This window comes from Coffea eugenioides, chromosome 8 (assembly GCF_003713205.1).
Source record: "Coffea eugenioides isolate CCC68of chromosome 8, Ceug_1.0, whole genome shotgun sequence".
Classification (NCBI taxonomy): domain Eukaryota; kingdom Viridiplantae; phylum Streptophyta; class Magnoliopsida; order Gentianales; family Rubiaceae; genus Coffea; species Coffea eugenioides.
This window is the reverse complement of record NC_040042.1, coordinates 14,349,035-14,363,984: the sequence shown is the minus strand read 5'-3', so window position 1 is coordinate 14,363,984 and position 14,950 is coordinate 14,349,035. Positions and strand designations below refer to the sequence as shown.

General features: G+C 36.5%; 1 protein-coding gene across 1 annotated transcript; it reads right to left on the bottom strand.

The window, feature by feature from the left end:
- Positions 1-6,183: 6,183 nt before the first annotated feature.
- LOC113780310 lies at positions 6,184-10,152 on the bottom strand. The gene has a single exon (XM_027326121.1). It carries the CDS (start codon positions 10,150-10,152, stop codon positions 6,184-6,186), a length of 3,969 nt encoding a protein of 1,322 aa, XP_027181922.1.
- Positions 10,153-14,950: the final 4,798 nt, after the last annotated feature.

The window sequence follows — 14,950 nt, the reverse complement described above, 5'->3', positions numbered from 1 at the left end:
CCATATTAAAATCTTGTGCGATACATCAAGTTGTTTATTTCTTAAGAATTGTTGATTAGGGTAAAAGTTGAGAGTAAACTTTACCTTTTTTAATGATAGTAAAGTTAATTGAGACCTAAATTCCCTTTGCCTCCTACAGCTAAAGCATAGTCTTGAAAGTGATTTTAGATGGTTCTAGAAAATAAAGATTTTCCAATTAGAAATTAGAAGAAAAAAAATCAGTTGATGTATGTTAAGACCATGGCACGATAGGCACACAACATTTAACTTCAATTCACCACACTCTAGCCATGTAAATCTCTCTTAGGCCATTTCTAACCAAGTAAATCCCTCTGACCAATTATAATAAAGCAATTGAATTTCCCTTGATTTCTTTATATTCATCGGAGTAAGGCTACCTTTTTTTTTCTTTCTTCTCTTTTCTTGTTTTATGTTTCTTTCTTTTTTTTGTTTCCTTGTTTTAGGTAACCTTTTCTCTTCTAATATTGTCTTCTCATATTTTAAGAAAGCAATAAAGCTTCCTTCTTTGAGCAAACTTATAGAATTGCATAGTTGCTTGACTTGTGGACTGATGAGCATTAAAGAACTTGAGTTGCATCTCAAAATCAATTTGCATTAAGTGGAGTAGTTTGAGATCTTTATTGATTAGTTTTTTTTTTTGATAAAACAAAAGGCAATACTATTAATAAACTAACTGAAAATATTTTAGTACGTTTGACAAACATAGATGCACTAATGGCAAAAAATATATAGAACATGTCATAAATATATCTGATCTGAAAAATTATTAGATTTAATAGAGTTACAAAATATAAAATATTACATTGTGACTCACAAACTATTAGATCTGACCAATTGCACAAGTTCCTGTACAAATATCTGTGTATGCCAATTGCCTTAGATATGTTATCCAACTGATTCAAGTTTAAAACTGACACCGATATCTGATGAAAAGATCCAAAAAATTCCAAATATAACATATAGATCTAAAAAAACTCTTAGGTTTAAGAAAAAATAACAAAAAACTAAACAAAATTCCCATTAAGATAGCTTGGAAGAGAAGAAAACTCTTACTAGTAAACTCTAGAAGAGAGAAAACTCTCACTAGGATACTCTTTGTTGATTAATTTAGTGGGCTTTTGACTAAAAATTAGCTTCTTTAATAATGAGAAATTTTTTTGGCATTAGGCCAAACCTAGTCACATTACATAGTTATTATAAATTTTTTTTTTAAAAAATAAATCATAGAGATATAAAGAAAAATGGAAATCCTCTAAATTTACAGAAATTTCCTCTTTCTTTTTCCTTTCTACTAGCCTTGTATCCTAGAAAAGATGGAGCTCAAAGTTTGATTGCACAAAAGTGGAAGCTAAAAATATATACAGCCACTACAGATGTTTCAAGCAACTTCCAAGCATAGCAAAGCTGCTATACTTGCTCTAACTAATGGACAAAGCTTTTTTGCATTGACAGCATATACATTAGTGGATCTGGATGCACGCCATATATGCGAAAGTTGTTGTTAAAATTTAAATATTAATGACTTAGCATGCATCCAAACTCTAAACACTATATTGACAATGTTGGAAATATTAATCCCTAACTAAAGTTACAACTAGTTTGCAAGAGCCATCACAAAGTACCCATTCCATATATTTGTCTAATTGGCTAACGAAGAAACTCAATGGAATAATGCCTTCTGCACACCTGCAATGGATCAGATGGCAACCATATCTAGCATCTTTGCCTTTTGCATAAACCATAGGGAACATTTGCATCTTGGCCTAGTTATAATGCCTGTCGAATACTCTGATCATCAAGCTAAATCTGTGCATATGCTGTGTCTTTTGCCAAAGTAGTTACATCACTTGAACTAGCAAAAACAAGGCAACATTAAGTGATGCAGTTAGACTCAACATTGCCAATGCATTTCAGTTTGAATCACCAATTTTAGGTACCCAAATACACAAAGGAAATGAAGAAATTGATTGTTGAAGAATGGGCAAGGAACTAGATGATTGTCCAAGATGCTGGCAAATACATTTTAGTATTCCAGTTAGAGAAGCCAAAAGCAGAAATTGAGGAAATGAACCATCCTGTGAAGAAGAGTGAATGATGGGAATTGTTGCTACCTTTTGTTTTCAAAAAGTTTGACAGCCACACCTTTTGAAGAATCATAATTCATCTTCCAACAAAGGATGCTGTGCATATCTGTGTTTTATCCAAGACATGGGAAATGAAGTGGACTTACATGTACCATCTTCATATTAACGATCAGTTACTTTATTCTAACTAGATGATAGATCAAAAGAAATGCCATACATGAAATTTCTTCATTGAGCAATAAATTATGTAAAACTAATCTTTTAAGACTTCAATGATTAATTTACGCTTGACTTCTTTATTTTGAAATTTGAATCATGCATAACTCGTTATATCCATAGTCTTCCTCCTCTACTTCTTCTTTTCCTTTTTTCTTTTCATATTGATAGAGGTTCATTGTTGTTTTTCACAAATGTGCATGACTGAAGCACGAAAATTGCAACTTGGTTGACCTTTATCTGAGCCACACTATATACAGACAATCGTCAATCAAATAACACCTGATAAAATGAGAAAAGATAAAAGGAAGTAGTAAACTAATAAAAGCCATAAGATCGAATGTAGAATTGTCAAATTGAAATATACCCACTACATGACATACAAATCAATGCAAAGTTTTATTTCCACATAGAAACAACTTTTGAAAAATAGAGTATATTATTATTTTTAGAAGAGGTATGTTATTTTATTACTTTTTAGAAGAGGTATATATTATTTTTAGATGAGAAATATTATTTTTAATATACTGTACATACTTTCCTTAATATACTCTATATACTCTATATGTAATATTTGATGAGGATAAGGCTTTGGAAGTTGTTGATAAATTTTGTAACTCTAACAACATATCCAAGGAACTTTAAACTCGAGGTGGAAAAGGATTGAATTTGAATAATTATCTTTTGGTGCTTTGCTTAAGTACAATTGAAATCCCATTTTGCTTTAGGGGGAATAAATAAATAATTTAAAAAGACAAATAAGATAGTTACCAAGTGAGATTTTAGAATTAAAAACAAAAGACTTAGAAGACTAATTAATCATATGATGTCAAGTTTGATGTCATGGAATGTACATACTTAAGCATAATCAACAACAACACCTTAGTCACATATGAATATTTAAAAGAAAGTAAAGAAGGCCACACAACCAATTTTATCAATTTTTCTCTAGGCTACCATCTTATCTACATTTGTGACTCATAGTGGATATAAATTAACTATAGCACTAGTTGTGGTCAAGTTTTTTGTCAAAAACAAGGTAAATGAGTAAACATTAATATATGATAGTTAAATTACCAACTACTCAATTACTAATACTCGAATTAATTTTGCCAAACGAAAACAGAATTGCTCGGTGCCTATGAACAACCAATTGGAAACCCAGAATAGTTTTAATTGAAGTGTCCCTTACTATGCATCTTGTCTCATGATATGTAGTTTCTCTTAGGGGCATGAACAATGTTTAGTCAATGAAGTCATCTAGGTTTAGTTGGACCAGATAGTTTGATCAAGGAATAGTGCCAAAGTCAAAATAGATCTAAGCGGACTATCAGTAAAACTAATTAAAGTGTTGCTTGGTTGGAGCAGACAAAGGAGTTTACCACATTCAATTTGAGCAGATAGCTTGATGATAGAATAGCATCCAAAGGCAAAACTAGAATCTAAGGCATATATCTATAGACAATGAGTACTCTTATCTCCCTCCTTTTAATTTTATCACTTCTAATATTGTCTGCAAATACTGGCAGTTCAAACTCCCAAAAACTACCCAAAAAATTTATTTCAAAACCAGTTGTTTAATCTAAAATACACCATAGATTATTTGTCTAATTGGCCAACCAAGGAAAAACTTGAACACGTCACTCAATGGAATAATGCCATCTACACGCCTGCAATGGATTAGATGGCAACCATATTTGGCATCTCTGCCTATTGCATAAACCATAAAAAGCATTTCCATCTTGGCCCAGTTATAATGCTTGTCGAATTTTCTAATCATCAAGCTGAATCTGTGCATATGCTGTGTCATTTGTCAAAGTAGTTACATCACTTGAACTAGTAGAGACAAGGCAGCATTAAGTGATGTAGTTGGATTCAACATTGCCAATGCATTTCAATTTGAATCACCAATTTTAGGTACCCAAGTACACAAAGGAAATGAAGAAATTGGCTGCTGAAGAATGGGCAAGGAACTAGATGATTGTCCAAAATGCTAGCAAATACATTTTAGCATTCCAAATAGAGAAGCTAAAAAGTTAAGGAAATGAACTGTCCTACAAAGAAGAGTGAATGATGGGAACTGCTGCTACCTTTTGTTTTCCAAAAGTTTGGCAGCCACATCTTTTGAAGAATCATAATTCATCTTCCAACAAAGGATGCTGTACATACCTTGTTTTATCCAAAACATGGGAAATGAAGTGGACTTACATGTACCATCTTCAGATTAACGATCAGTTACTTTATTCTGACTAGACGATAGATCAAAAGAAATGCCATACATGAAATTCTCTTTATTGAACAATAAATTATGTAAAACTAATCTTTTAAGACTCCAATGATTAATTTACACCTGATTTCTTTATTTTGAAATTTGTATAATGCATAACTCATTATATCCATGGTCTTCCTCCTCTACTTCTTTCTTTCCTTTTTTCGTTTCATATTGATAGAGGTTCATTGCTATTTTTCACAAATGTGCATGACTAAAGCACGAAAATTTTAGCTTGATGGACCTTTATCTGAGCCACATTATATACAGACAATCGTCAATCAAATAACACCTGATAAAAAGAGAAAAAATAAAAGGAATTAGTAAGCTTATAAAAGCCATAAGATTGAATTTAGAATTGCAAAATTGAAGTATAGACCCACTGCATGCCATACGACAGTTACAAAGGTTTATTTCCACATAGAAACTGTAGTTGATAATGTGTTGAAAATGTACTCTTGCTGTTGCTAGTATACTACACATTTGCAATGGTAAAGAAAAAATTCATGCATGTTTATCATCAAAGTTAGAGTGGAATGGATGTTAAACCATTATTTGTGATATCTATAATTTGTGAAAACAAAATTGTTTGTGCTTCAATTGGATAATTAAGATGAAATAAGGATAATATAATTTTGGTTGTGTACATGGTAAGAAAGCATATCATACAAATTCATATTCCATGCTACATAAAATTTGTAATATTTATTTGGCTTTAGCCGCTTTTAGCTATGTATGATTATCTTTTCTTTTTTTAATTATTAGTTGTATGTTTAACTAAATTGGATTATAACACTGTACAATTTATTTGTAATTTGATTAGGGAAAAACTATATATTTATGCCCATATATTGAACAATAAATTGCACATAACCCTCGTAGTTTCACGTAACGTGAAAATTTAATAGAAAATAGTCTTTGTAAGGTCATTAGTTGAAATATTAAAATACTAAGTCAAACAATGACCAAAGCCACATTACATAAAATCATAGAGGAATTATGTGGATAAATATAAAGTTACAGGAGGGTAAAATCGATATTCATACAAATTATAAGAGGGTTTATATACATTATGATTCCATCACACACATGCTTAGAGAACATCCATTTCAATCACAGTAACAAGTGATGCTTTCTATCAATTTTCTGCTTTATATAAAATCATAAGAGGGTTATGTGGATGTTTTGAAATCTTAAGGGAATCATGTGACAATATACAAAATACAAAGGGGATTATATGTAATTTACCCTATATTGTATGGACAACGTAGTAAACAAGAACACTATTTATTGTATGAGAATGAAGTTTTGAACACTAAAAGGTCATAGATATGAATTGGCTTATTAGCTACGAATTGTTTTTAGGAGTTTATCTTTTTTTTTTTTTTTTTTTTTTTTAAAAAAAAACCTTATACCTTTTATTGATAAATAAATATCACGTTACATCAGCATCTGCCAAACAGAGGTGCAAAAAGAAAGAAATTGCTCAACCAGAGAGCAAAAAATAACAGCAGCAATAGCAAAACAACAGTAACAGCAACAACGCTTGAATCTGTGTGGATGAACTAGACCCCATTCCAGAAATCCAAATGATTAGTAAACCCGAAAATTAGGATAACCTAACCTATCCAACTTGAGGTCTCCACGAACCAATCGTGGCAATTCCAACCATGAATCATACACTATGTTGGACTTTAACTCAGTTCCAACCTTAGATAAGCGGTCTGCAGGCAAATTCGCTTGACGATAACAATGAGTGACGGATTGAAAGAAATGCCTAAAAGTGAGCAATTGGTCCAGCTCTCGTTGCAAATCCCATGGACATCTACTAATCCCCTTAACCATTTGGACAAGAAGTGACGAATCTGATTCCAAATGCAAGCAAAAGAAACCTCGCATAACACAAAGCTTAACTCCAAATAACAAAGCCTTCAACTCTGAATGTAAACTCGGTATGACACCCCAATAACACGCAAAACCCAACAAAAAAACCCCCGAGCTATTTCTCAAAACCCCCCCACCGCCACTCCTTCCCGGATTACCAAGAGAACTACCATCGGTATTCAGTTTACATGTCGTCAAGACTGGAGGGATCCACCTAACCAGGATGAATTTAAATGGTTTTTGCCAACTCACCAGTGAAGAGTAAAAACATGGCCACGAGTACCTTCCAACTCCAATGTCTGTAAAATGTAATTGGAAAATGTCATAGAGATCAGAAAGAACAAAAGTATTAATCTGCATGACCGACAACACCTTGCCTTCCCAAACCGCAATATTCCTAGCTTTCCAAAGATGCCAGCAAATCAGCGATGGCAGCAGCTGATAAACCAGTTTAAGCTTAATGTTTTTAGCTGGCAGCAACCACCATTGAATGACTGCATGCTTTACCGTTGAAGGAGTGACAAACTGGCCAATATCAACCTGAAACGATTTCCAAACTTGGCGAGGGATTTCACCTGTACAGAAAACATGATCAATAGAATCAAACCCAGGATTTTGGCAGCAAACGCAACGAGATGGTCCGCACACACCAAAGCGCTGCAACACATCCTGAACCGGCAGTCTCCAAGACAGCATTCTCATCATAAAGAATGAGATTTTTGCTGGCAAGTCTTTCACCCAAATGGTAGATGAAAAGATTGACGTATTGGCAACGGTGCGGACCACCTTATAGGCTGAAGAAAAGGAAAATGAACCAGAAATTTCTAAATCCCACACCATCCTATCAGGTTGATTAGAAACAACATCCGGGGGAATGATTTGTAGAATCGTAGATACAATGTTTTCTGGGAGCCATTGTCGAAGCATTGGAATGTTCCATTGACCATTTGAAACAAAATCCGCCACTGTGTGATCTCCAAAAATGTCGATCTGCTGACATAAAGGACCTGTACCAGTCCAATTCTCATGCCAGAAGTTTATCAAGCCATTCTGCAACACCCACTGAATATGGGAATTTGCCAAAGACTGATATGTAACCAATCTCTTCCAAGTTACCGATTGTAAAGGCTGAAATTCCGCTTCGCAAGCATGCAATTTATGTAAATATTTATTGTACATAAATTCTGCCCAAAGAGACTGACGTTGCCTTAAAGACCACCATAACTTCAATGAAAAGGCATTAAACACATCAGTCAAAGCCCTCACTCCCACACCCCCTTCGGCATACGGCTTACACAATGAATCCCATGCAATCCAATGATACCGAGACCCTTTATCAGTTGTGCCCCATAGAAAATTTGCAAATGCTTTCTCAAGGGTGCGGAGAACACCCTTTGGAGGAGTTGTAGCAGCTAAGACATGAATAGGCAAAGATGATAGAACATTTTTGAGTAACACTAACCTCCCTCCAGATGACAAAAGCTTCTCCTTCCAAGACAGAATTCTCTTAGCAACTGAAGTGCAGATATCTGAAAAATAACTGCTTTTCCTTCTCCCTGAATAGAGAGTACAGCCAAGATATCGAAGAGGAAGTGACTTAGCTTGAAAACCTGAGATTTGTGAAATGACACGTTTACGAGGTAAAGTCAAAGCATCATGATCAACAAAGCAACTTTTTTGAGAATTAAGTTGCTGACCAGATACACAACAATAGTTCTCCAAAACACTCATAACTTTCTTCAAAGTACGCTTAACTCCACTGCAAAAAATAATCACGTCATCCGCATAAGCTAGATGCGTGACAATAGGGCATGAAGTAGGGACCTTGAAGGGAAGGAAGCCTCTCTGTCCTACCAAAGAATTCAGCGATCTAGAAAAAACCTCTGCCCCAATAATAAAAAGAGCAGGCGAAATGGGATCTCCTTGCCGCAGGCCTCGAGTTGACTGGAAAAAACCACATGGGGAGCCATTAATAAGAACCGAAAACCAGACATTAGAAATCAATCGCCAAATCATATCGATCCACCGCTCACTAAAACCAAAGCGACGAAGTACTTGCAACAAAAAGATCCATGAGACTCTGTCGTAAGCTTTGGCCATATCCAACTTCAAAACCACATTCCCCCCCTGATTGGGCTGCCGAATTCCAGAGATCAGCTCTTGAGCCAGCAAAAAATTATCTGAAATATGCCTTCCTCTAACAAATCCACTCTGCTGAGGAGAAATAATCTTAGGAAGGAGACGGGACAATCTATCCGACAAAATCTTTGAGATCACCTTGTTGATAAAGTTACACAAACTTATAGGACGAAATTGTGTAAAGTCTTGTGGAGATTGCAACTTTGGAATCAACACTATTGAAGTTGAGGAGATACTTCTAGGCAAAACCTCCCCACAGAAAAAGCTAATAACTGCCGCATATACATCCTCAGCCACAATGTCCCATGCAAAGGTAAAAAACTTTCCGGAGAAACCATCTGGACCAGCCGCGCTATCACCATCCATAGAAAAAACCACCAACTTAACTTCTTCTTTGGAAGGGATTTTCTCCAACATCACATTATCATGTGAGGAGATTAATCTAGGAATAACCTCAAGAGTTTCAAAGGATTGAGCATATGATTCATCCGTGAACAAACATTTAAAATATGATTCAGCCTCTCCCTCAATATCAGATGTGCTATCCAACCACTTCCCATCAGACGACTTGATGCGATGGATTAATGATCTACTTTGTCGTTCCACCACCACAGAATGAAAATACTTGGAGTTCCTATCGCCATCCTTTAACCACTTAATCCTAGATTTTTGTTGCCAAAACATATTCTCAGTTGCATGTGAACGCCTTAGCTGGGCTTGTGCTTCGTGTAATAAAACTAAATTTGGCTGAGACGGATCAGCATCATAACTAACCTCAGCATTGAGAGCACGTTGTTCTGCCACCTTTACAGCTTCAAAGATGTCACCGAATACCTCGCGCGACCACATTCGTAAGGCCATCTTTACATTCCGAAGCTTAGCTGCAAGGACCTTTAATGGAGGGCCTGAAAAATTCCCAATCCAGTTGCACCTAACCACGTCCAACAGTTCTGGTTTGGATGTCCAGAAATTCAAAAAACGAAAAGGCTTTGGTTTGTTATCCAATTTTGTATGAGCCGACAATAACAATGGAGCGTGATCTGATGGGTCTCTACACAAATGTTGTACATCGAAACCTAAGCCTAGGTTGGAAGAAACCTGATTCATAAGCAACCTGTCTAATCTCTTCCAAATACGCGCCCGACCATATCTATTGTTGCACCATGTGAAAATAGACCCTGAATACCCCACATCAAAAATTCCAGCTTGAGACATAAAGTTCAACAATTCCCAACCTTCCTCTGGTGTAAACGGCACCCCACCCCTTTTCTCCTCCTCCGAGACAATGACATTAAAATCCCCCACAAGAAGCCAGGCAGACTGAGTCGGCTTGTCCGCAAGAAGGCTATCCCATAATTCTACTCGTTGAAGGGCAGTACACTTGGCGTGCACAAATGAAAAAATAATAGGGACCGCAAATAATGCAGAATCAATTTGTAACGACAAATGTTGATTAGATTCTCCTACTTTACGACACGAAATAGAGGCTTTAAAAAAAATCCAAATATCACCCGTACTGCTAAATATAGCATGGTCCATATTAAGTCTCATCCTGATCGAATGGATCTCTGCAACTTGAATTTTTGGTTCACAAATAGCTACTAGTTGAATGGAATGGTGTTTTACCAAATACCTCAATCTTCGAAAATTTGGGGCGCGAGAAACACCCCTAATATTCCAAAACATAAACTTAATCATTGAGACAAGGAAGAGGAAGAGTTTGAGGAAACCTTGGCTTTCGATCGCAACGAACGATCAGATGAAAATTTAGCCTTGACACCTTTTGGTTTGCCATGCGTAACCACCTGTAAACCTTCCTCATGTTGGAGCTTTTCACTGACTTGTTGAATGATCGGGTCAAGATTAAAGATATCCGCAACCGCAGATGATTGTTTTGCCTGCAAATCCTCTAGCACACCACAATGAGATATATCAATGACAAGCGCATTCTGCTCCGAAGAACTAGCTTGCTGGTTTTCCTTTCCATCCATAAGTTCCAGTCCATCACCAGTGGGAGCCACCGTTATAGTATCTTCCAGTCCATCAAGATCATGCTGAGACACCACCGCCTGAGTATCAGCAGGTTCGGTGAAAATCCCAGTACAAATATTTGCTTCTTCTACAAGAGGATTCGTGTTTTTTGAAGGCCCCTCCTTATCAACCACACCCACATCCTCCTCCGTAGTAGCCGGCACAATTATTGGATGCACCTCTTTCCCAGATTGATCATCCTGTTTGCTGTTCCCAGAATGATCATCTTGTTTGCCTATTGTGGCCAAGGCAGGTGAAGAAATAATTTGAAAACGTGCATGACCATCCTGTTTCTTGGTAGCTAACGGTCTCTGAATTTTAAGATCCGGATATAGCATATGACAATCCTCTTGGATATGTCCCTGCTTAAAACAGTGGGAACAATATTTAGGCAGGCTTTCTGGAATTAAAGCTTGCCAAAAGCCCTCATGATCACCATTACCAATCCACACCCTAGGAGTAAGAGGTTTTAGCAAATCTACTTCTACACACACCCTTGCAACACTTGGTCTTGAAGCCACCATGGTAGCAGAATCTACAAACAGAGGATTGCCCAAAATTCCCGCGATCTGGAACAAGCATTCTTTGTTAAAGTAATGCAGCGGCAGTTTTGGTAACTTAAACCAAACTGGAACCACCGAAGGCTCCTTGTCCACATGGAAAGCAGGAGACCATTTAAAGACACGCATAGGGGCACCATAAACATACCATATACCTCTAGCCCAGATCCGATGAAAGTCCACCTCATTCCCCAAGTTAATCACTACATGTCTGGAGTCTAAAAGACCAACCTTAGCAGCCTCTTTTAGATCAAGAGAAAAGAAGAATTTCCTGAGATCCTCCATAGAGGGAAGACCCTTAGAAAATTTACCAACCAAAGCAAATTTGTATGGAGCAGCAAGTGTGGTCAAATCAGTTTGGGAAAAGAGAATCGCAGGTTCCCCCCGATGAGTCGAAGACACTGCATTGATAGTCAAAATGGGCTGGGCAGCTGCATTACCAAAGAGTTCAGAAAAAGATTTCTTTTGGAATGTGGGAGAAGGAAGGGATTGCCCTCCAGCCGGAGGCTGAAGGGCAGCTTGACCTGCCATCAACCTCAAGATCACCGAAAGTTATATTTTCTTTATACACCACTTTACACAGCTTTTCACCGAAAGCTTTTTCTCATAAGACCGCACTTTATCCCAAGTTTTTTGAGTTCAGATTGATAAGCTCATTCAAATATTTACACCACTTTACTTTTGTATTTAGGAGTTTATCAATATATATCAGGAACGATTAGCCAAGAGTTTGAGGAGGTTGTGTAAGGACTCAAAAATTATTTTATATATTTCTTATAATTTTTCTTATTTTTGAATAAGTTAATTTATATTTTCTTTTGGTTTAATTCACTTGCCTTAATTTCTTGGATACTTTAACGATTCAAGAGTTTTATCTTTTTCTTCCATAATTTGGTGCATGTTAAGTTTCGTAGTGCAGTATGGTAGTGTGACCAACTAGTGAGGTGTCTACAATAAATTTGGTAGACAAGAGCAGGTGTTACGCAAGAAAGATTATGTGATTAAAGTGTTAAGAGTGTATTAGAGGAACATAAGATAGTAATTAGAGGCTAAGAGGGACAAAGAGATAAGACTGGAGCTTGATCCTGCCACTTGTCAACGATTCAAGAGCTTTTGACCAAGACTTTCTTTGATCTTTATCTTTCATTTTTGCACAACAATTCCTCACTTTTCTTGCTTCCTTGGCCGACCAAGAGAGAGGAAAAAAGGGAAAAAATTACTTCAAATTTCATCTTGATCTTTGCTTGATTTAGTAAGGAAATCAACAAGAAACCCTAATATAATCCGTGAAACGTTGCAACAAAGGAAGAAGTAAACTTGTGGTGAAGTGATTTGAGGAGAAAAGCTCTTGTTTGCTATGGTTTGAGGTATTATACTACGAAAAGCTCTTATTTTGCAATTTAATCCATTTATGAGGTGATTTTGGGGAAGATTTCATGATTTTTCTACGGTAGCTTGTAATTTTCAGCTTTAGTGGTCAATTTCCAGCTTTGATATGTTATTTCTAGCCTTGAGATGCCATTTTTAGCTTTGTTATGCCCTTTTTGGCTTTAACATGAAAATTTCTAGTTTGGGTATGAACTTTTAGCTTCGATATAGAATTTTCTAGCTTTTGTTTGAAATTTCCAGCTTCAGGATTCGAATTTCCAGTTTTGATGTAGTTGCATGTGAGCTATATATATGCCAACTTTTGCTCACTTTTGAGGCCTACAATATGTACCACTTATACCTTGTAACATGTCGCCTTGATTGGTGTTGATTTGCCATGAAACTAGGATTGGAATTTGAAGGGTTAACTTGAAGAAACTAGGGGATATGCTACTGGATTTTCTTTCCTGTTGGTCAAGTGAGCAAGAGTGAGGGTTGAGGTGTGAATTTAGGATGGTTTGGACTTATTTTACTTGAAGTTGCTTGTATCCACCTTGATTATGACATACAAGCTGTATTTTGCCAAAACCATGCGTTTTACAAGGAGGGAGGTAATGGTTACTTCAAACATGTTTTCTAGTTGCGTGTTTCCGATTTCAAACTTGAAAGTTTTGATCGTTTTCTTCCAAAAGTCGTGCGTATACCTCACATATGTTTTTGCTGAGTTTCATATGTTCCATTTGCATGATTTTTCCTTTGATATTTTCAAACAAAGGTTGTGTATTTTGAAACCCTGTTTGATTGCATTTTGCCATATGATATTTAATCGCAGATTTTGAGAGTGGCCAAGGAGTTGGGTCTGAGCTCGACATTGATAAACAATGAACTATTGGTGAGTGTTTCACCTACATGTTATGACTTGTTCCTTGATTGAAGTGAATACTTGCTTGCTTATGCTCTTTTGTCTTGAATGAGTGGTTGAATGATCTTGACTTACTATTAGCTGGGTGAGTGTGTATTTTATCACACTTGCCCCAAACTTGACACTGTTTACATGTGAAATGATATACGTGTACTTGACTTGAACGTCGGTTGAGCATGTTTTCCACCAGCTATATGACATGCTTGAAATCCCAAACTCCATCGGCTAGTTGGTCAAATCGAGCCAGCAAGGGATTGGTCGAGGTGATCGACGAACCATGGGTCCTGTATCTTGTTATTGGCTCTGGTATACTCGAGTAAGACCCCACTTGTTACTTGTTTGGCGTGCGGGACTGGTAAAGGGGGATGATTGGTGGACATAAACTGGCATAAAGTGGTGATCTACTGGATCTTGATATTGTATTCCAAGGTTGATGGAGTATCAACGGTTGCGAGACAACTGGCCAATACGAGAGAAACTGTATCCTTCCACTTGAAAGTGCTACTTGGTCCTTGTTTGTCTAGACCCCTTGACTTTTGTATTAGTACTAGTGTTCTTCTAGAGTTAGTATCTTAGCTTGAGTTTAAATCTTTTGTTACATTTTGGATATGTATGGATATTCACGGTAATTGAATGTTTATATGTTAAGTTTGAATGTTACTGCTCCTCTTGCTCTTGAAGTTATGATTCGTGTTTCTAAGGGTTATGAGTGAGTTCTGGCGAGACCTAAGTAGACGGTCCGCTAAATCTTGGGGCACGCCCTCGAGGGAGGTGGGGTGGTCACAGGCTACTAGGCTGTAGTTGTTCAATTTTGATATAATGAAGAAGTCCAAGGTCAGAAATAGCTACCTTGTTGTGGATATTAAGTAATTTCACAATTATGCTAAGATGCATACTTAGGAAATTGTTTTGATGCATGAACTTTTTCTGTGGAACTTTCATAGAGAAAGATAAGATCAAATTTTGATGTTTGGAAGTTGGAGAGGTGTGAAACTGGTACGAGAAACATCTTGGTAGGAAATAACCAGTAAGAAGGATGGGTAAGGTATTTTATCCTTAATCGTACTTATTCTTGCATTATGATTGTTAATGAGGAAATCAAGGATCAACAAAAGGAGTAAAGTGGTAATAACTATTGGCTGGTAATTCATCAAATGGGTAAACGAGCTGAATAAAGATATTCCTTATAAGCATGGTGTGAGGACTCAAAAATTTTTGTCATTTTACTCATTTTAACTGCATTGCATTTTATTCATTTAATTACTTATTTATCTGTTTATTGACTTGACAATGATTTAAGTCTTAATGATTTTATTAATTGTTACATGTGAGAGTTAGTGAGTGGGGTAACTGTAACTTTTAGTGAGGTGTGTGAGGAAACTTTAGTAAAAAAAGGGAGTTTAGTGCAATAAGAAAGAAATGATGTGACAGCCCCACCTCCCCCTAAGGCGAACCA